At 42.4% G+C, this 24,080-nt stretch overlaps 1 protein-coding gene across 6 annotated transcripts in view; it reads left to right on the top strand.

The window, feature by feature from the left end:
• MAMLD1 (mastermind like domain containing 1) overlaps window positions 1–10,741 on the top strand; it is a 296,270-nt gene extending 285,529 nt beyond the window's left edge. For all 6 annotated transcript variants that reach the window (XM_085608007.1, XM_085608010.1, XM_085608008.1 and 3 more), the window contains 2 exons: window positions 2,802–2,883; window positions 8,595–10,741. In XM_085608007.1, coding sequence (XP_085464133.1) covers window positions 2,802–2,883; window positions 8,595–9,613 — 1,101 coding nt within the window. In that variant the 3' untranslated portion in view covers window positions 9,614–10,741. The remainder of the gene's footprint in view (window positions 1–2,801; window positions 2,884–8,594) is intronic.
• The last annotated feature ends 13,339 nt before the right edge of the window (window positions 10,742–24,080 follow it).

A 24,080-nucleotide genomic window follows, 5' to 3' on the forward strand; every position in this document is an offset into this window, starting at 1 on the left:
AGCCAGAAAAAACGCCTCCCCTCCCCCCCCCACCCAAGAAATCTAAAAAACTGGGGAGGGAGGGTGGGGACAAAAAACCTGACTAGCACAGCGCTCCCAGCCACCAGGTCACCAAACCTAAAATGGTGGCTGCGGAAGTGCAAAAACTGCCTAAATACCCCTTGGGCTACTCTAATGAAATTGGGCTACAATTGGGCTAGTCCCAATGTAGCCCAAGCTTACAAAATGGCCGCTCGCCGGCCATACCCCCCCCCCCCCTTCCCAATCTGCCCGGGGGCAGACCTCGCCGTGCTCGGCTGCCCCCCAAGCCCCGATTGTCCGACCGCGCGCCAGTGTTTGAGCGCGCCTACGCCCGTGTGCTCCTGGGCGGGCGGGTGTCCTGTAGTGCCTTGATAAACAATTTTGGTGATCCGGTTTGGATACTCCCAAGTTCAGCAGTTGTAAACAGAGTGGGATATTTACCTTTCACCAGATGCGCAACTAGAGCCAAAATTGGGAGGGGCTAATACAAATTTTGGGGGTGGGGAGGGGGCTAAGTCTTCCAGCAGTAGGCAGAATGGAGCTGCAGGGGCTCTAAGAGGGGTGAAAACACAACAAAGCCTGGTTAACAAGTAAATGGTCTTTTAAAGACCTGTGAAGTACTCAAGCCACCGCAGGGACCACTCTATTCTCCTTCTTTTAAGTTCTTATGCATCTTCTGTAGTGACATGCAAGCAGTGCTTAATTTAGGACAGTGGTTTCCAGTGCTCAGCACCAGCACTTAATTGGTTTCTAATGCTTGGCACCCCGAAATGTCAATAATGCACTTAGTACAGTCTGCCACATGGTGGCGCCGCTCATCTAATTTAGGGTTGAGCATAACAACAGTTGTTTATGAATGCAATATATGTTCAAAATTACTAATGCCTGCCTCCCAGCCATTCCTTTAGCTTTGGAAACTTGGAATAATGTGGACTGTCGCACTTGCAAGTGAGAGAGATTGGTTAGTAGTTGTTCTGGCAATGATGACAGGATCAGTGGGTGGTGCAAACTGCGTGTCTTCCTGGTCAGGGCCCTGGCACTTATTATTTTACAAATTAAGAAGTGCATGCAAGCCTTCACCAGGCATCCACCTGTTGCTCTCCTGGGCTTTTGTGCCAGTGCTGGGAGCAGCACATCATCTCGACTGACAGCACTAGATGAGCACAGCGTGCTGCCTGCGCGTCACCAGAGAGAATGCATAAATAGACTGAGGAGAAGGTGGCATTGGCCTGCAGTTCATCACTGCCATCGTTAAAGATATGCATCACTCAGTCAGATTTGAGAAAATGGAAAAACGGAAGCTTGAGTTCTGGCATTAGCCAAGACCTTTTGATTTGAGTAAAATGTACATAGTACTCTCACTAAAGGGACTTTCAGACAACCCTCTTCATCCATTGGTCTATCAGTGTGTCATTCACTTTTTTCTTCCGCCTCCTACAGCATACAGCATGGGACAGTGGGTCAGCCTACTTCAGTCATTAGCTAATGTCAGTGTGAATGAAGGCATTGTGCTCTTTTACAAAGAGCACGTCTGCACACAAAGTAGTTGACTTCAATGACAGGGGCAAAGTGTGCTTTTTGAGACCCAAAAACGATTTGTTGTGCTTATAGGCAAAAAAAATTAAATATCAATAATGGCAAGGGCCCGTCAGCTCAGCCAACAATAAGTTTTACAAAACCATTATAAGCCAAGTATTAGCAAATCAAAAAGGCTGTTAGCGAACACCAGACCTATTGGCTTTTCAAATTTTTTTTGCAGCAGTTCTCAGTTTAATGGGAACAATCCAAAAGTTCACATGCTATGTTGGTGTGCCATTTTAAAGAACCACAGTCTGAATGTATGCATTGCCCTGTGGCAAAGGACGAATCCAAGCATGATCGCTGTTGTCTATAAATATAGTCTTACATTTTTAAATATGAATTATCAAGTTTTTTTTACAAGGCAGAATATTTGCTCCCAGAATTGGACAGTTAGAGTCATTTGCCCCATATTACATAACTTGGTGAAGTCAGAAAGGTAGTGGCATTACTCAGGTTCTAGTTTTACAGTTGACAATCACTCTCGTATCATGTTTAGTCTGTTTTTTTTAACAAGGAAGTCTACATCCTGTAACCCATAATCCATTTCCTCTTGTCTTTAATCTGTCCTTGTATGCCCATCGACATTGCTAACCCCCTTCCCAACTTCTTAGGATGTTCTGTCTCTTAAATACGGTTATCATTTATTCCATGATATGCCAATGCAGTTCAGCATGATACTCAGCCATCTCCTTTTAATTTATGTTACCTATTATGAAAATTACCTTTCAGTGTGCTTTTTGTGTGTTCTTTTCTGTTTTTTATTAAACCCCAATGTCTTGCATCTGAGACCAGCAGGTAATAGCAGTGCATCATCAGTGCAATTGCACATACTTGGATTTTTCCTGTGGAGGTCTGCTTTGCAGTAGCCTGCTGCTATAAGAGTAGGAACAGTGTACTAGAAAATTTGCAATAGCTCTTCCTTTATGAATAAAGTGAACTCGTATAATGTTGTAGAATTCCTGGTCTGACTAGAATAAAAAAGAGCGTAAAATAAAGGGAAAGGCAGGGAGTAAACGGATTGGATATGATTCCTGTAGCAGAGAAAAATGGAAAATGTGGGACTTGTTTTAGTTCCATTGCCTGTAAGATTGATGCAAATGTTTGATTGGTTGGGGCTTTAGTGAACCTTTCAGGGTGTCTCAGAATCATGATGGCACGCACCATAGACTGCTGTTGACGTTGTTCCTTTGTCTCTCCAGGTGAAGCAGAGACCAGGTATGATGGGTGTCTCATCGGAACAGCGCAATGCCTTTGTGACCCAGCAGATGAACCCATTTCAGAGTAAGTACCATGGGAAGTTCGCCGCTTTGGCCAACTCATGGACAACACAGTCCTGAAGAAGCCACCGCAATCTTTGGTTGTGGGCAAGGATCGACTGCGCTTTTGAGGTGCCGCAGACACCGCCCTTTAGCCCATGACTCAGTAGACCACAAGAGGGCAGAATCGCACAACTCTGGGGGCGCAAGAGCTGAACTCTTCATGAGTCTCTGCGAGAGCCCTTCTTTCTCTGTGGCCCAGACACTGCCACTGCAGTAGGGCACCACTATTGAAACTGAGGAGGACAAGCTCACTGTCATTAAAACTCATGCCTGTGTGGAGAGGGAGAGGTAAATGACACGGTCGGTGTGGAAATCTTAGATGTCTTTCACAATATTTTGTAATACCGCCCTGTTATTTTGCACTATGTTGATGTTTTGTTGCTCACAATTATGTGTGTATTATTTCACCAAAAACGCGTTTAACATTCCCACTGTGCATTTTCTAGATATCAGAAGGAAAGTAAAAGGCCAAGTGACATAAATAATAATAATGATAATAATAGTTGTAGTACTGGTAGTTATCATTACAGTCATCATTAGTATTATTGTCATTATCATCATAATCAATATTATTATATAATAATAATAATAATTATTATTATTATTATTAGCATAATCAGAATAAATAGCAATAGTGGCATAGTCATTAGTATTAGTGTCATTATCATCATTTATATTATTATTATTATTATTATCATCATCATCATCATCATCATCATAAATAGCACTAGTGGTTATTAATTGTTTAATAATTGTCATTACCATCGTCATTAGTATTATTGTCATTATCATTGATACTATTATCATCATCATCATTATTTTTAGCACAACCCGCTTCATCGACGGTTTCGGAGGGTGATCGAAGGGGAAGGTTTGAAGTGAGTTTTGTGAAGCAGAGGGTAATGATCTGCTTCAGGTCTTCCAGGACCTCTGGGCTTGGAGAGAGAAGTGTCCCCTCTGTCCACATACTTGTCCAGGAGACTGCTAGTTAGAGGAGGACGGCTCGTCAGAGGGGCCTGTGTGGTTTACGCAGGTTACATTCACCAGGCGAATCACCCTGTTTCCAAGTAGATTGAGGTCCCCCCCACAGAGAGCCGTTCAATGCTCATTATAGAAGTGTGCATGAGGCCCCCCACAGAGAGCCGTTCAATGCTCATTATAGAAGTGTGCAGAGTCTCTTCTTTAGGATGGCCATGTTTCTCTTGGCTTCCCTGTTGACTCTAAGCCTCTCATTATGAGTTGTACATTACCGACAGGGTGCAAATGCAGCACCAGTAAGTACTGGTACCATGTGCTTACACCCCACTAGCACCATGCAATTATGAGTTAAACCTCTTGGAATGGGAAATACCTGTGCAGATCCAGTTTAACCGGGCATAAAACTGCTTGGAATTCAGAGATCTATGGGGTCTCGCGTTACCACCTACTCTGAGCAGGCTGTAAATAGGAGCAGGGGCTGCTGTCTGGGAAAGGGTGGAGGGGGGCAACAGGAAGGGGAAGAGGTGTCCTGGCAGGGGCATGTCCTTCCCTTGCCAGAGAAAGAAATTGGGTTGGGCATGGGGACAAGGCCTAGGTGCCATTGCAAAACGATTTTACCAGCAATTTTTTCCAGTCAATAAAATCATGTTTCTGCATCTGAGGAAAGCAGATGCAAAACAACTGGGCACTTCATGATTGAGCAGAGCAGAATTCCATACAGGAGTTCCGCTTCTCCCGACTCGTATTAGGTAGCTCTGGGCGGTGAACTCCGCTCCGCTCATGGAGTTTGCAGAGATTTTTGCACTCCGCATTACGCGGAGCTCGTGGAGTTCTGAAAAACTCTGCACCGCAGAGCAGAGTTTTTACCTTTCTCGTGCTCATCAGCATCAAGTTGGCGAGCGCGAGTGAGGAAAATCCACCTCTCAGCGAGATTATTCCTCATTCGCGCTCGACAACGTCAAGTTGGCGAGCGAGGAAAATCAACCGCCAGGTGAGATTTCTCAATGCGGGCGGGTGGATTTCTCAAGGCGAGTGGTCGCGTACGCTCGTGACCACTCGCGTTGAGAAACTGTCTGTTCGCATTGAGAAAGGTGCCGCTCGGTTAAAAAATCTACTCAAGCGGCAGAAAGGAAGCTGCACTTGCTTACGCTGTGCATGGTGGCGTTCGCGATAATTTCATAGCGCAGAAAAACACTCAGCACTGAAAATTGTCGCGAACAGCATTTTTTCTAACCCATTCCGCCACTTGCGGAGCTCCGCGTAGTGCGGCAGAGCTTTTTTTGCACTTCGCGGAGTTCTGCATAGCGGAACTCCGCGAACTTTGCCCAGGCTTAGTATTAGGGCCTAAGGGGCATACTAATTTGCTATTTATTCTGGTGATATAACAAGAATAATGCACCCTTGTACCCCTACAGTGGGTGTAAAACACTATTGTAAATGCATGGTATTTGGCTCCTGGCCTATGTAGAACAATGATCTATATAATATGCATGTTTTCAATATAGTGCAGTAAAAAGTGGAAATGCAACACAAAGCAATGGGGAGCATCGTTTACAGTCGTGCAGCAGTCACATAGATTTATATTGTGGAAGAGTCATGGGCAGAGTCATGGCGCAAGCATTATTGTAGGCGATTTCAGAGCTGAATACAAAGTAGATGAGAGTAAGAGTCAGATGGAAGAGCACCTGAAAGTTAATAGTACAGCTGAAATGCAGACACCAACTTCCTAACAACATGTAGCGGAGAGAATACAATACACCCACTTAAAATGAAATATATGATATGGGGTCTAAGTGTAGAAGGAGGATTGGAGGCAAGGCAGTATAAGCTTGAAGCGGGCAGAATTTGAAGCAGACTTTGTGGAGTTGGCAGTTTATGTGGTCAATCAATCAGTTAATTATAAAGCGCAACTACTCACCCGTAAGGGTCTCAAGGCACTAAGAGGAGGGAGCGGGCCTGCGGTTCAGTCGAAGAGCCAGGTCTAGAGGTCCTTTCTGAATTGCGGCAGAGATGGTGATTGTCTAAGGTGCAGCGGCAGGGAGTTCCAGGTCTTCGCAGCGAGGTAGGAGGAAGGACCTTCCTCCAGCAGTCGTCTTGCAGATCCATGGGATGGTGGCCAGGGCCAGTTGAGCAGAGCATAGATGTCTGGTGGGAGTGTAGAAGGAGAGGCGGTGGTTGAGGTATGCAGGTCCGGTGTTGTGGAGGGCTTTGTAGGTGTGCATGAGGAGCTTGAAGGTGGTGAGGAAGAATAAGTGCCTGGACGATGGGTGAAAGGAACAGGAGTTAGGAAGTCAGTTAAACAAATGGGTCAGTCCTATTCTGTAGTTTGTAGCAAGTCCATTTATCCATCTAACTAGTTAGCCAAGGCAAGATAGCAGTCTAGGTGAGGAAAGTACCATAGTGATAATGGGAAGAGAAAGTTGGGCGAATAGGAAATTATGTGAATGCAAAGAGTCTGGTGTCAAAAGTACGGTGGTCCTTTCAATGGAAATAGAGATGGGAAGACCCGAACATAATGAGATGTCATTGACTGTCTGTAAGACGCATTTAACTCAGAGGTTACCTATCATCAGTAAGACAGCTGAGACACAGTTTCTAATGAGGTCACGGCTGGTGGAAAGTAGTTGACACTACAATAATCTAGTTTATCACCTATAAAGAGATGGCAGCTACAACAAAATTATCTAATCATCTCTCCAAATCGAATACGTTTATAGGCCACAAGGAGCTGGTCTCCATTCTATGACACAAGTCAAAGATAAGAATATTAATATTAAAGTAACTGCTAATGGAGTTTTAAGAGCAGACAACCCCAAGCATACACCAGCGCTCATAGGTGACTAACCCGGAACCTGTATTCACAGCTTTTGAATTTATACACACAGGTTCCTTGAACCACATTGATTACAAATGTTTGCAAATTGCAAATAAGTTCTTTCGGATTGGGAACACAGGGAATGTTGCACTTTACATGTCTTAGCGCGAATATCAAAATTGAACAGTGGTAGCTAAAGCAATATAATGTCATCAGGTTACTGAATTGTGTAGGCAAAATGAACATTTTCAAAGCCAGGGGGGTGGGGTTTGTGTAATACAGGGAAGACGAATCACAAAGCAACCATCTATTTAGTCATATAGATGATAAAATGCAGATATATCAACACACCTATAAAATGCATACACTTGTAGGCTAGAACACAGACATACATCACCAGACCTGAATATACACATAAGCCCAGACCTACAAGGATCCCATGCGCAAAACCACAAAAACGACATCCACTTTCACATGCAGACCTGCCGAAATGGAGGGACCCTTGCATACAGACAACCAACTTGCAACCACCCACGCACATAGACCAATACACAGGCCCATTCAACTCATAGAGGATGATTAATTGGTGCTCCGGGGATTTAGGTTTCAGGTCCACTTAATATATATCCTATCTGTGAAGGATTTCACATGCAGCGTAGAGAATGGAATGGCATGTCAATGCCACTGAATCATTGTTCTTTCATTAGCGAAATCACTTGTTATGAATGATGGAAGCATTTAAGCCCCCACCCAATCCTTGCCGTCTTTGAATTGATTATTCCTAATTAACAGTGTGCTCTGCATGCTCACTCCATTCTTGGCCTCTTTGACACTATCATACATAAAACAGATATCCTGTTCTGGGCTATCTTTTTACAAATCCTTGTTATAAAGCATGTTAGTCCAAGGTAGTCAAGTTAAATATACTTAGCTGGCACAATGCACAAATTTGTTAACTGAAAACACGGAACCAGAAACACAGCTTAGAGCATACATGGAGACATCTAGTAACCATAGTTGTGCACTTCAGTTTGCATGAATGAAAAGTAAACAAGTCTAAAAAATACATTTGGTGTTTACTATGTCAATGAATGTTGGTGCCTTCTCTAAAAATCATTTACTAAGGGCGTTTTTAGCAGACTTGCTACAGCCAATGTGAATGCCTTATATTTTATTCTTAGCGTCTGGCCTTGGAAACGTTTGGTACTCATGTTCACATTTCACTTAAGACTTGAAGGAGTAAATCACTCCAGTGAGCCATTAACAGAGATAAGGTGAACCATGTTAGAAGGGATCACTTGGTATGGACATTCCGAGCATTAATACTGACTCTAACCCTGAAATATGTAAAGGCCTTAGACCTAATGTCTAACTACAAAGAACACTGGCATAACTAGATATCAGCGCCATCCCTGAAAGCATTAGATGGCACATAAGTGTGATGTGAGGGTTAAACTCCATTCATGGACCATGATGCTTCTATAGCTATTGCTTAACTAATCACAAAGTCCTCAGTTATCCCTGCTGCCCAGTCCACTTCTTATTCTTAATTTAGCATGAGTATTGAGGCAGGAGTCTGAGTTCAGAGTCATAGCAAGGTTACAGAGGTTATCTTCAACTCTGTGTTTGATGTGGCTCTGCCTATGGCGTATTTTCTTAGCCTTCTTCTCTTCAGGATCAGAGCCCATTCCTGTTTGTCTGAATTCTTTTGTATGTCCTTCTGAACATTTTTTTTATATTTTCGATGTGATCTCTCAATCATCATCTTTATTTTGTATTTTCTACAATGTTATTTAATTGCACTTTTACATGATTGTATTTTCTACAATTTTACTAAAATTGTGTATGAAATGTTGACCATTGATACTTTGTTCGTGCAGGTGTGCAGCAGCCAATGCCGACGGATTGCATCCAGCCAATTCCCAATGGGCCACCTACTCACCGCATGATGACATCGAATCAAGGGATGCTGCAGAATGCGATGGGCCCGGGAATATCACCCAACACTGTTAACCAGAGCAGTGGATCGATGGTAATGATTCCCCACAACCCAGGAAAGCAACAAGGAATGTATCCCGCTGGCTCAGAATTTAGCATCCCACTTCGCCAGAGCCAAAATTCGCTGAGCATGAGTTCTGGCTGCCAAACAGTTCACAGTCAGTCTACCGCCCGACCTGGAATGACATTGTCTGGTTTTACTTCCGGTTCATTGGGAAGTCATCCTGCTGCTCAGCATCAGTCAAGGCAGTCCAGCATGGCGAGAATTCCCAGCATCTACTCCAACTCATCTTCCCAGATGTGGACATCGCCTGGGATTTCAAGAATGCCAAATCAGAATCAGATGGATTCCAGCATGCAGCAGTTCTCCAGTAACCCTCTCTTCACTAAACAAAATGTTAGACCAAATATGACTGGCCAACAGTTTTCTCATCAAGGTGTGGTCCCTCCCAACCAGATTGCACCAGGAGTGCCAATCAGGCAAATGCAAAAACTGAACTCGGCACAGGCCAGCCAGGGCATGGGCACGCTGAACAGCCAGAACATAAGAAACAATATAGCACGGGGGCAGGTAGCAGGCATAAATGTTATGAAGCCAGTCCCACAAAGCGTGGGCAGCTACAATCAGATGAACCCGGCTCAACTTGGTCCACCCACTTATTCCACCTCAACAGGCCAATCCTCGTTAACTTTTGACCGAATGGGGACTGCTGCTGAGTTACCTCAGTACAGCTTTGTTCCACAGCAGAGTAATTCAGCCTTGTCTGGTCACTGCACGGAGGCCGACTTCATTGACTGTCTTATGAAGAGCAGCAGTAACAACGACGAGGACTGGTTAAACAATCTGACAATGCTAGATGACATTTTGGGGCAGCACACTCAGAATTCCGGGCATGTCTAGCATACAGTGACACAGACATATCTGTAAATACGGCATCTGACTTGAAAGAGAAAGACAATTCCCTCGATACTAAATGAGGTGACACTGACAATTCTTTGCTTGCAAAAAAAGTTTAATATTGGCATTTTTTTTCTCCAGACGTGTATATAGGTAAATATTTTCTAAATTATGTTTTCCAAAATATGAAGTATGGAATCAGTTCTACTTCACTGCTGGACTGTTTGTAAATAAAACTGTAGTATAAGGTTTTGTTATATTATAGGACTTTAATTGATTATTACTTGTTATAAATATGCAAATATTGTTAGTTTGAGTAATACTGTGTATTACAACAAGTTATACCTGTTATGTTTTTGACATAACATAACAAATGACATGGGGTGCATCACAAACTGAAGGAAACTGCATATCAAACCATGGTTTCAGCCTTTTACCGCATGTAACAGACGTGAACAGAATGCGACGCCAAGAGGGAGGGCCGAAAAACAGCATTCGGGATTTTCTTTTTCACGTTCAGCCAGTCTAATCAGTTCTCCACAGTGAGTTTTGTTTGTGTCATTCACGTTGGAAGCACTCCCTCTCAGCTACAGCTGAGTGGACGATGACGTAAATGGTGTATGGAGTGTCTGTAGCTTCTTATTAAATCTAAGACTGGATATGGGCCAATCAGCTATTAAAACGGAGAATGACAGCCAATGAAAACATACCTAGACGAATTGTGATAGGCCTGACTCGAGGATGAGAATTTCTCTTACATCAATGAATTTCAAACCTGGTTTGCACACCTCGCCGTTGTATATTTGTATTGTACAGGTAATGTGTTCCTGTTTTTAAGACTTTTCATCATGATTTTGTTTTACTGAAACACTTTCCAGACGAGAAGTCCAGTCGGTAGCTTTTTTTATGTTGATGTTTTCCGTCAGCTTCTGTTGTTGTGTATATTTAAGAGTCTGTTTATAAAAGATCCACTGTACTGTAAACCTAAACTGTTCATACTTTCTGTAATCATATTTTAATAGTCACACCATATTTCTGCTATACATTTGTAATATATGGACCGCTTCAAGCACAGAAATTATGACGTTTTTCTTCATTACATAATAAACTGCCAGGGAAAAGTTACATATACGTTTCCCATCTCAGCAGCATTTTGTAAGTGTCTGCCATTACACCACCGTTCACTTGCGTGTGCCCATACGTTTGAAGTATCTTGTCACCTTTCATATAATAATTTGTACTGATGTCTTAGTAAATGTCAAAAGGTTTAAATATTACCTACTCGTCCCTCCCTCGCTTCCATTCCTTACGTAGTTGAGGCATCCCTGCCTCACCAGACACCCATACCACGTGATTTATCACGCGGGGGCAATAAGTAGCCCCCACCCCCCTCAAACCTCCTATATTACCACAGAGACCGAAACCATACCAAAAGGTTGGCCTGGACTACCAGGGAGGAAAGGATGTACGTAATGGAAGCGAGGCAGTAGGACTCAGAGTAATGCAATTACCGGTAAGTAATTGAGACAGGACCCATAATCTTCCTAAAATATTGTTGTTTTTTAAAATGATAAATTAACACTCCTGGGACGAGGAAAAGGAATTACAGCTATACTTCGTATGAACGGTTAGTGGAAATTTATTTACCCTTGAATTACAGACACTTTTTATATATTTCATATATTGAAATTTCTATGCAAGCATTGCGCAGTTTTCGCTCTTACACCGTATGTTTCTCACATCATTAATACATATTTTCCACCATTAATCTGTTATAAAGCTCATCAACTAATGGTTTGCTCAGATCTGCAACACTTACCATTTGGTACAAAATTCAAAGCATCCCTTTTCCATAAGGATTCTTTTACGTAGTGTGCAAAAAACCTACATATATATTGTAGACCAATCAGTCCACAGAAGATAAATGATAATATTATATTTATGTTTAACAAATAATAATTTAATTCTAGAAACAAAAGAATGCCTTAAATATGTGTAGAGCAGGAAAATGGCCTAGTGTCCAAACTACAAATTGTAGGTCCACGAAGCCTGGACCAGAATTCCAGCATCTCTTACTTCTTAGAACTCTGTGATCCAGGGAAATTAGCTTTAACTCTATGTGGTTCATTTTCCTTTTTCAGGCAAAAGCGGAAGCAGAAGTCATTCAGTTTACAGAATTTGAAATGCAAAATTAAAAAGGCTTTTTGAGCCTACACCCCATACTCAGAATGTCTCTGGACTCACCAAAAGTCAGCATCAATGCGTCAGAACTAACCCTGGGCGTAGTTCGTGAAGTAGCGCTACGCGTAGCTACGCAAAGTGCACTTCGCGAGCTATGCGTAGCATTTCGCGAACTGCGTAGTACCCTGTTCGCACTGTGCAAGATGCCGTTTTCAATGATTGCACAGTGCGGACAAGCATCCGGCACTGTGCAATCATTGAAAACAGCATCTTGCACAGTGCGAGCTGTAGTTTTCTGCCGCTCGAGTAGATTTGTACTCGAGCGGCAGCTTTCTCAACGCGGACGGGTAGTTTCTCATCGCGAGCGGTCGCGAGCATACGCGACCACTCGCATTGAGAAACCTGACCTCCCCGTGTTGAGAATCTCGCAGGGAAGTTTATTTTCCACTCTCGCGATCGGCAACTTGATGTTGCTGATCGTGAACGAGGAAAAAGTCTCGCCGGGATGTCATTTTGCTTGCTCGCGGTCGCCAACTTGACGTTGAGGACCGCGAGCAAGCAAAAAATGACCGCTGCACTACGCTACGCGTGTTTGCACTGTGCTACGTGCAATTCGCATAGTGCGAAGTAGCGCAAACTACGCGAGCGTAGCGTAGTGCTTTGCCCAGGGTTAGTCAGAACAAAATGTAAGCCCTTGTAAGTGCATTAGGGATTTCCAAACCTGTTATTATTTAGGGACTTACAAGATGGCCTTTATGTAATTATTACTTCGAAGAGGGACCCTGTTATGGTTCCACAAAGCTGCACAGCCGTGTAATGGATTAAATCCAATGAATCAAATTTATTTCCTTTTCCTTTATTATTACGTTTTACTCCTTTCACTTTCACCATTCTTTTGTCTTAGTTCAATTCATTTTATTCAATGTATTACTTTCCGAGTTCCAAAAAGCACTCAGAAGCATAGGGTTCATTCCATGTCATGATTTATTCACAATGGTCCAATGCATTTCGGGAGAAACCCTCCCTTCGTCAGGGACATCTAAAAGTATAAACAAATACATGTCTTTAAGCGCTTTATGCCAGTATTACTTAACAATATGCTATTACATCACAAGTTACATTTATCAATCATCGACGTGCCGCTAATCATTAACATTTGTTACACTTTTATTAGATACAGTCAAAAACCGTTCGATATTCACTTCTGTTTAATAGCTGTTATGGTGCACCCTTAGTTCACCCCCTGACTACCTTAAAGAGAAATCCCAATTAATCCCACCTCTATTGCGGTCACATATTTAAATCTTTAAACTTAACATGACATGTAGACAAATCATATTACTTGAAAGAGCATTTCCTTTCGGCTACCTTCATGTAAAACGATAATCGTTTTTCCATTTTCCTAGCATGCCGTGGCAGGCATCTTTATTGTTCCAACAAGCTGACTCCCAACTTTCGCATCCTTATATTAGTATGTGTCCCCGCCCTCCACAATGACCAACAGGTGATACTTTAAAAGAACCTCAATTTCTCTAACACGCTCAATAGGAATACCTCATTCTACCAGAATGCAATTCTCTTTGTGCTGCTCTCCCCGGTTTATATGGCATAATAACGTATTTTCACAGCCCTTAGCCTTAAATAAAAACACATAATTACAACTCCATAACTCTTTGAATTACCCCATGATATCTAGCATAAACTCATCAAAATAGAACTTGACTTTTAAATAGATGTATTCTTTTCCAACATGGCACGTAATTTATCCCATACTTCCAGTGACCTTTCAAGTTTCTAAATGCTGTCCATCGTTTCTGTTGTTATTTTAACTGGCTTTTCTCCAATAATTTTCACTGTGGGTGCTATCTCATGAGAGAGGAAAAATTCATGTTATGAGTTCACAGGAAATGAGATGCACACCAAATATACTCCGTATATTTGGTGTGCATCTCACTTTATGTAATTATGACATCTAATTGGAGTTAAAACCCCTCTCAAGCATCCAAGAATATGCCATACTACCAGAGAGGCACAAGGTGGGCCATAAGTCCATAGGTCAAAGCTTACAGTCAGAGTAGCATCCAGGATACTAGGAACCGTAGGAGAAGAACCTAGCTCGATAGAGGGGACCCCTACTGGCACTATGATAACAATGGGTTAAATGGGGTGGGGGCAGAACTTTATAATGTGATAGATTCAATCATAGAAAAGGAGGATGAATTGACATATTATCTTGAAGAGGAAATCAACCTATTTTCAAGCATTGTACACAGGGAAATTGCTAACCCCCATTGAGGTTAACCAGGAGAATTCAGATTTATGGATTCAAATCGTACAAGCTCACATATTGTGCAACCGCTGTTTGTTTGACAATGCTTACTCAAACTGATGAACTCTAACATGATGTTCACACTTTCTCGGTCTGTTCTGGTAGTCTTTGCCAGCATTGTGAAAAAATATAAACTTACCACTTAAGACCCAGTCTTTATCCGAGACTGTGGGCCTAGGATTCACTTACAAGGAAGGAAGAGCCTACAGGCCATATCCCGATGAGTCCTCACCAATACAGCATACAGTTTGCACTTTAACAATGCTACTGCATTTTTTGTAAGATATAACAAGTGTCAATGGGAGCATTCCTAGTGCTACTATTAAATCATGCATAGACCAGGTAGCGAACATATCCAGACAAATACTCACACCCTTATTGGTGCTCAGACATGCATGGCTTTGAGTCTCTGGTTTCGGATCTGAGGTACAGGATCACATACATAATACTCTGCTCCATGGTGTAGCACTCTTTTGCAACTCTTGTTCTCCTAAGACTGCAGGTTTCAAATCATGCCATGACTGTAGATAACAGATGTTGGTCACAGACCCACACAAGCTTTGTCTCAGAGTTGTGCAACAAATGAGCCCTCGTGCACCCGCAGGCAATCCAGCACTGAGAAGTAAAGCTATAGGTCACCGAACACAAAAGCAAGTCATAGGCTTCGCTCAAGTTCTGCTCTCACTCCAAGTTGGGGGGGGCAGACTTTCTCCTGCTCCCAAGGTTATCCCTGCGAGACGTCAACTTTGCAGTCAAAGTCCTCTGGTAAGTCAAGATTGAACTCCAGATGTAAGCACAAGAAAGCGAAGCAGGGCTGAACCCCTTCCCGCCAATTTCTATTCAAAGAGAAGATGCGAAGGTGTCACAGTGTTAGTCTCTTACTAGTTCTCCAATTGTTCAGCCGAGTCTACAGTTGGTCCCCATACTCCCAGAATTCCACAGGCCATCTGTGACATGGCAGAAAATTGAAGCCTTTAAGGAGGCCGTGCTGCAGATACATGGTGCTCTTTGGGCTCCATGTGGTGTGCCTTTGGGCCAAAGGATCGGCAGGCTCCTTCTACCAGCAAATCCATCCTCAGTGCCGTTGGACCCCCTTCGGCCCATTACACACTCCATTACGCCTCTGGTACAGACTTCTACCACTAATTTATGACCTACCCTAGCCACGCCCTAATCGATGTCGGCTTCAACACTGCCGGCACCTGAGGAGGATCCGGTTCTGGCTTCAGTGTCTGACCCGAACTGATGTGGGTGCTGAACCCCAATTATCAAGTGAACTTCAATATTTTTAGACAACCCAGGTTTTACTTTGCCAGCTCGGCACCTTAAGTCCAGTTGATCTAGTGGCTAGAGACACCACCCTCTTTCCTTAACCACATCCAATTAGAAGAGTATAAATAGTACAATCAAATAGTGACTGGGTACAACTCAATAATTGAGTTCTAGATTAGAAAAACATGAAAAAAATGTATTACAGAAATACAAAATCTTCAGAAATATTAATCCTAGAAATCAGCTATTCCCTAACTTTAAGCGACAAACTCAGAAAGAGTTCTGACAGCACCCCAAGTAAGGAAATTCACAATAACCAGGGTATTTTTTACACAGTTTATGCATAAGCAATTAGCATAACTGCAGATTCAGCGTGGCATGATCATGGTTAATTCACTTTGGGTAAATCAGAATAAACAAACATTAATTCTTACTACTAACTCAGAATCAGAATCAGAAAACAGCTTTATTCGATTTTTAAATAAAAAAACCCATAAAAGCACAGTTTAAAACATTTCATTCATAAGTACATCGTGGTTAATAAATGATAAAACTTTAAGAATCAATTTAAGAATTACAATTAAAAACTTAGTTCATTGAGATCCTAAATCTAATAATGGTTTTAAGAAACATTGACACCAAGGACATAAGCAATTCGTCATCCAACATTTGTAATCTTATCAGTGCCACTCTACATTGACTCAAGCCAAACTTTCTTAAGACAGGAATTAGAATACCTTTCCTGGGTCCTGAATAAAATTTACAAAAGAGAATGCAGTGAAGGGAGGATTGAGCGGAAACCAGGTCACATGGACAAGGAATTAGTTCTTTTGTCCAACAATTCATCTCCGGGAAGTCAACTAATCTAAAAAAGGTATCCACCCTGAAGCGAGTCAATAACATGCGGGAATAGCAGCTTGGCACTTGCATGAGGTATGGCTGGTGACTCGGTTTTGTATGAGTAAGCAATTAGCCATAACAGTGCTCTTGCATTTCTCTATCTGCCAACGTTTGTCTTCTAAAAATTGCAAACATATTTCTTTGAGCTTCTTCCTTGACATCCCTGCCATGCTATCCGGTGTGACAAAGTATTCCAGGTGACCCATAGCCGCAAAAAAGTTTTTTATGTACTTGAACCAGGAAATCATTGAAACCCCCTCAAGGCCTAGACAATCCATGATTATGTCCCTATTCAGGCCTGTCTCATTAGAGGACCAAACTTTGTGCCACAGTAAAATGGGGTCAACTTTAATAAGATCCATAATATAAGGTAGGCCTAGCTCTTGATGGCATACATAGGTGGAAGTGGACCCAGGCACTGCCAGCAGATAGCGAAGAAAAGCATTCTCACAAGACTGTATGCTGTGGTTATTCGCTATCACCCAAATCCCTGCGTCATGTAGCGCCGTAGTCACGCATTTAGATTTGTAAATGTCTACTAAGACGGGTACTGGGCGTCCTCCCACCTTGTTGGCAAAGTTTTTAACTGCCCCGATTGCTCGAGAAAACGCCAACTTTCTTGTTTCTCCTGCTACAGTCCAAGAACCCTTTTTTTCAAAATTGATACCTAAATAAGAAAATGTGTTTACTGTATCAATTTTTGAATTGGATATAAAGATTTTACAAGTAATGTTCTTCTTTTTAGTACAACACATATTGAAGGTCTTACTTATGTTGATCTTTAGGCCCCTGTTGCCCATATAATCTGAATTTTTTTTGAGTGGTCTCTGAAGTCCCACTTGGGTCCGGGCCATGATCACTGCATCGTCTGCATATAAAAGAATGGGGATATAGGAATTTCCAATTTTGGGATAATCTTGCTTATCTTCCAAGAGGTGAGAGGCTACCGAATTAATATATAAATTAAACAAAAATGGGGCTAATATGCAGCCTTGTCTCACACCCTTCCCTATAGCAAATTTGGAGGTACAATCCCCCTTATCCCCATAGCGAACCCGAGCACCTGCTCCTCGGTATAATTCCCTAATGAAGATCAAGAGATTTGGGTCTACTCCCATCTCCTGAATTATTAGCCAGAGTTTATTGTGATTAAGACAGTCAAAAGCTGAGCTTAGATCAACAAAGGTAAGAAATAAGCTTTCATTTTTTGCCTCGACATATTTGGCTACTAGAAGAGCTAAGTTCAGGCCTTGCTCTATTGTTCCCAAACCTTCCCTAAAACCATATTGAAACTGTGAGAGAATACCGTTATCTTCAACCCATAATTGCAGTTTATTAAGTATAACTCTCCCAGCAATCTTCATGAGCGAGTCCAATAAAGAAATCAGTCTATAACACTTTGGCTCGTTTCGGTCACCTTTTTTAAAAATAGGAACCACAATAGCTTCCTGCCAAGTAGAAGGAAATCCTATTTTAGTAAAGCTGTTTAGGACATTTGTTAGAAGCGGGGCCCACAAAGCAGTATTAGCCTTGAAGATATCAACAGGAATTCCATCGGGGCCCGGGGCCTTCCCTGCCACTCTCTTATCAATAGCTACCAGCACATCTTCCAATAGGAATTCTACATTTATTGGGTAGGGCGCAATGTCCTGCCCTGATAAGTTGAACCCCCTCTCTGAGCCTTCCACGGTTTCTTCTTGGTAAAGCTCCCCAAAATAAGTCACCCATCGCTCTTCCGTAATTGCTACCTCAATTGTGTCTGTTACATTATCTTTAAAAAAGGGAGCATTTACCGCTCTCCAAAAAGCAATATTATCTTTTGTCTGGCAGGCTTCCTGCAAGGTCTGCCATGCTTCCTGTTTTATCTGTATTTTTCTATTTTTCAGAACACGTTGGTATGCAGATCTAGCAGATCTTACTTCAGCCATAACCCTGGGGTCTCGTTTTAACTGTGCTATTAAGCAGGCGTGAGTCTTGCTACACTCCCTGTTAAACCACCTCTTCAACTGACTCTCCCTTAGTTTCTGAGGTTTAAAGAATAAATTACGTATTTCCTCAGAAATACTAAGAAATGCGTCATGCACATTGGTGGGATCGTCATTCTCAGTAAGACAGGTATCAAATTCCCTTACTTTAGACTGAATTAAGTTTCTAAAAAAAGCCACTGGTTCCACTTTATCCCATTTTAAAGTGTAACCATTCTTCCTAGCAAGTCCCAACCTATAGGTGTATAGGTTCTGAACCACTGAATTGGCCTTTCTATTACCCTCAAAGAAGGTGATAGACATGCTAATTGGCAAATGATCACTCATTACTATCTCACATATTTCAAATGAGCGAATATAGCTTGAATACCGTTTAGATATTAACATAAAATCAATAACTGACTTACAGCCCCTTCCTATAAATGTAGTGTTAAAGGGGACTGAAGGGGAGCAGAGTTCATTAACAAACCCCATGTCTAAGCGGGACATTATTTCATTTAAATAATTACCCAAAGGCGTATGGGAAAAGTGTGCTGTGGGATCATCTATAGCCTCACCCAACCCGCAAATGTTTAAGTTGCTATGAGGACATAAAAAAGAGTTAAAATCTCCCATCCAGATCACGCAGGTATCGACAGATTGTTTATCTTCCATGTTTTTAAGGGTCTCGTTTAATTCATTGAAAGTCGAGGCCCGATCGCCTATTGGGATATTATTATAAAAATGTATCAAGATTATATTTTGTTTGCCCCCGTACGTAATTGTCAATATTTGATAAAAATCAGATTCAGGGGCAAAATGAATTTTTGTTTCTTTTAGACAGTTGGATACATAGGTACAAAGACCTCCTTTATTTCTCCCCCTTGTATTGTTAATTGCCGGCGTATGAAAGGTACGGTAGCCATTCATATGAATGGGATCCATGGTCCAACATTCCTGTAAGCCAATAATCGAAAAATGTTGTAAAAAGGATATACAATTTGCATCCCCTAGCCTGGCAGACAGCCCTGCAACATTCCAGGTTAAGAGTCTTAGATCGGAGACTCTATCAACATCCTTAGGTGTACTCGCATTTGAAATTTGGGCGGGGACCCCGGTTACAGGAGCTCCTCTTGAGCTTTCAATCAATGAGGGGTAATTATTTTGCTCCCCATCTTCACTAGTAGAGGGAGCATTTTTAGATTTGTCCTTATGATCAATCGGCAAATAAGCTGCCAAGGAGGCAAAAGGTATATTATGATCGCTAACTAACTTGTTCCTATCATCAATTACCACCTCCCGTGCATGTTCAAGGTCAGTAAGTTTTGGACACAGTCAATCAACCATATCTAGACCACTGTATCTGTTCTTTGTCGGGAAGGCCTCTAACCAGCCATGATCTACTGGGGCTGACCTACATCTCTGGGTAACAATATCTAATTTGTCCCTCCCAACCTTTTCCCAAGTACTATTATTTGATTAAAAAGAATTAAAACCATAAAAGTAATCAAGGGGAAGTGGTCGAATTCTTGTATTTGACATAAATGGCCGCCCCTGCTGGATATGTTTTACGGCCTGTGTATCTTTAAAATTAACAACGATGCAATCCCCTGTTATGTCTTTGCTACCCTTACCCACCCAGCTGACTCTTCGAACAAACAAGATTTTACCATGTATGTAAGGGGGAAGTGGTCGATTAGTATTAAGCCAGTGTGTTGTTTTGTTCTTTAACTCATGATATGTTTCAATGGCATTATTTTCCAGACCAGGAACCCCTGCCAATACAATGACATAGGGAGAGGATTCTGGCGGCAAATCTAAACTAGGTAACAAAAAACCTCTACTGTTGTTGCGAACAGAGATATTTTCTATCTCATTAGGATTCTGAGCCGTACCACATTTTGCTTTTTCATTAGCATCAGAATATTTTTGAGATATGTTTTCTTTTATAAGTAGATCTTTAGGACCATTAGTGTCTAAGGTGTTTTTAGTGGATGATATATCCTCACCTTTATCCCTGTGTAATCCCTTCGGGGGTTCTGAAGTAGGAACCATAGGCACAAGAGTTTTCCCCTTGGCCTTACTTGCCTCACTAGGCTCTGTTAGTGGGCCTGACTTCAGCATTTGGTTGAATTCAAGATTCGACAGGACTATTTGTTCGAGCTTCATAAGACGCTCCTCGATAAGTTTGAGTCTGTCCAGAATAGGATGAGTTGAAAGGGCGAAAAGTTCCCCAATTTTAGAGCAAAGACCCTCGTCCAGATTCCTAGCTGGATCTGCAGACACTGTAGACAGGGATTGGTCAACAGCACTTAATTGGTTATTGGATACTGATTTTGTATTTTTCAATTTCGTCGATCTCGATTGTCTGCCCTTTTTTTCTCGCTGGACAGTCTTCTGTTTCGGTTTAGCTCCTAAGGTTTGACCAGGGGAAACAATGGTAGCCTCTGTAACAGCGTGTGTTTGTGCTCGAGTAAATACACCTTCTGTTTGAGCGGTCGTAGAGGCTACTTTAGTAGTTGAATACCTAGCGGCACCTCTCCCTTCTTTACCACTCTTACTTTCCATAGTTATGTCCGAGGACACGTTATTACTGTCTTCGTCCATGACCATAGAGTCATTTAGGGTAAGAATTTTAGTATTTCCCTTTTTGAGAGGAAGATGGCGGCCGGTTGATACTGCCGGTCGGGAGCTCTTGGCCGCCAGCCACCGGCCACCAGTCCGTGGGGGATGTTGGTCCATCACTGTGCCCCTCTGTAGCGATCTCAAGCTGTTGTGAATAGCCTGGGCTACACTGTTGTTCCGGATTGAAAAATGAAATATGACTTATGCGCGGAGTCCGTGAGCGCAGCAGTGAGAGCTACGGAGATCCCGCTGGCGCCGCACTCGATCTGTGACACCTCGCTCGGCGTCTGGGCGGAGGCTCGTGAGGCAAGGTCCGGCTTCTGGCGGGCAGTGGCGGGGTTTTCCTTCCGGGTCGGCCAAGGCAGAGCAGCGGAGCCTGAACCAGCCCCTTCTTTGAAATTGACGCAGAGACGGGTCTTGGAAGACTCATCAGGATCTCAGAACCAAATAACCAGCGATATTAGAAAGAAAACTGTCCCTGTTCTAGTAAGAGGGGATTCAACGAATAAGGTAAGAGCAGAGGGCTGTATGAGGAGGGTAAAGAGATTCGAGGGAGTTCCCCCTGTGAAGGCTGCAAGTACTAAACCCTCTCCCGTAGGTAATAAGCAAACGGAGGTTGGAACCCCAAATGTTAGTTCAGTTCCAGCTCTAACTCCTGTCCTAAATTCGCCCTCGCAAATAACACTAACAGTACCAATACTAGTAGGCAGTGGTGCAACTTCGGGGAATACGGAAGAGGTCGATAGTGATTTTGGGGAGTTAAATAGGGGAATTAACTACTGTCTAAGGAATAAGCAATTCCTAGCAGATTGTCCTCCGACCAGCCCTAACCCAGATACCCCGCAGATTACCCCTATCAGTACCAAGAAAGTTAAAGGTAGAAAGAGAGGTATCGTGACAAAGCCACTATCATCAACGTCTTGTTCAAAACCAAAAAGTAAACAGCACAGAGGAAATAGTTCCCTCTTAGAGACAAACCTTAAACCCAAAGTTACACCCTCTCTTCGATCTTTTTTTAAAATCCAGACCCAAGAGGAAAAACAACTGGGTATTCAAAACGCTGTAGTTACCTTGCAAGCTAGTGTAGATCACGCTACACCCGTTCAAGATAACATCTTAGCAGAAACCCAAGATATGGCCGATATGAATTCGGCAGGGAACCGAGCCAATGCCGGGAGTAGCTCAAGTGAGACAGAAACAGCGACCATGAATGAATCTAGTTCAGACCTAAGCTCTCTACCAAAGACCAGAGCGGAGAAGAGTCCAGTTTGCATGCCTTCTGGTGTCACAGCTAACGAGCCCTCACAGGTCGATTCATCCGAAGGGAGGTCTTTTGCTCCAAATATGGTTGACCATCAGTCATTAATGGCTCCCTCGAGTAGCCTCCTCGAGACCGTCTTGGCAGAAATGAGAAACAATTTTGCAATCTCAGAGAAGAATCAACTAAAAATCCAAGAGACGTGCGATGCCTTCGACACCAAGCTGAACGCTCTGGGAGAGAGAGTTAAAATAGTAGAAGCTACGGTAGAAGTTCTGAGCAAGGAGGTAGCATCTTCGCAAAGCGAGATCAGCACTTTGAAATCTAATGAAGCCGCCCTTCGCGATAAGTTGGAGTCGCTTGAGAACCAAGCTAGAAGAAACAACATAAAAATTCTCAACATTCCAGAGGGTCGTGAGGGTGGAGATATGAAAGGCTTCGTTACAGGGCTACTTAAAGAATATTTCCCTTGGTCAGACCCTATAGTGCTAGCTGAAGATATACAAAGAGTACATCGAGACCCCTTTGGGAAAGATAAACTCAAAAAAACCCCGAGAAAAATCCTTGTTAATTTTAAAACTTACTCTCTCAAAGAAAGAATACTGGGCGAAGCTTTAAAACAGGGGGTCTACAATAAGGATGATTGGTCCTTTAGAATCAGATCTGATGTCGCTAAGGTCACTCAAGACAGACAATGGCAACTCGGACAATTTATGTCCGAACTAAAATCTCTTGGAGCGACGGTGCAGATGAAATTCCCGGCTTCCCTAAAGATCATGTGGAGAAATAAAATGCACAACATTAGAGATCCAAGAGAGGTCGAACGACTACTGACACAAATGAAGGAACAACAATAAAAAAAAATAAAAAAAAAAAAAGTAAGTAATGGGCTGGTGGGCTGGTGGGCAAAGAGCTCAAAACGGGCAAATCCAATTTGCCAAATGGAATTAAGGGAGGCTTCCTCGGGGTGGGTTTCGAGAGTCACTGTAATTCTAACAAATAAAATAATGCACAAAAAGGGTGGGGAGCAAACTAGGGAGAAAAAAAAAATGTCCTCATAATGCGAACAGGAAGGTGGAAGGGGATCTAAAGGCAACAAAAATTCTTCTCAACACGAAAGAAAAGATAATATCTCATGGATGATTTTTTGACTGTTAAAATTTTATCCTGGAATGTCAACGGCCTTAGAAATAGAAGTCGTAGGAGGGTGATTTTAGAGTATTTGAAACTGTCCGAGTGTAACATCTTGATTCTCCAAGAGACTCATCTTCTCAAGGAAGAATGGGCAGACATTATAAAAAACCACAGATGGATAGATTCATATGTTTGTACGGACCAGAAACACAATACAAAGGGAGTCATTATTATATTTAAATCACCCGCCAAAGTATCTGTCACAACGAGCCTAGTTGATAAACAAGGGAGATGGGCTATAGCTAATATAAAACTACAAAGCAACGCGTTTACAATAGTAGGCTATTATGGACCCAATTGCGACGATTCTGAACCCCTACAAAACTAATATACCCAGTTGTTATCATCTACAGCCCCCATAATCTGGGGAGGGGATTTTAACATCATTTTAGATCCAATACTCGACAGGCATCCTTCAAGGAAAGAATTAAATCTACCAAATATGAGGCAATGGTTATCGCTGTGCATAAAAGATCTGGGATTGGTCGATATTTGGAGAGGAAAAAACCCCGGAAAAAAGGGATCTACCTTTCACAATAAAAGACTGGGCCATTTTTCTCGAATTGATTTCTTCCTCCTGGACTCCAGTCTTGGGCCATGTACCTCTCGAGCAGACCACATCCCTGCACATTTATCTGATCACTCAGCAATAGCCCTGGACTTACAGGTGAAAAAAAACAACGTTACAGGGCGCTGGACAGTAGATCGTACGATCTTTCTGGATAATCAGAATATAGACCTTCTCAT

This window comes from Triturus cristatus, chromosome 5_2 (assembly GCF_964204655.1).
Source record: "Triturus cristatus chromosome 5_2, aTriCri1.1, whole genome shotgun sequence".
NCBI classification, from domain to species: domain Eukaryota; kingdom Metazoa; phylum Chordata; class Amphibia; order Caudata; family Salamandridae; genus Triturus; species Triturus cristatus.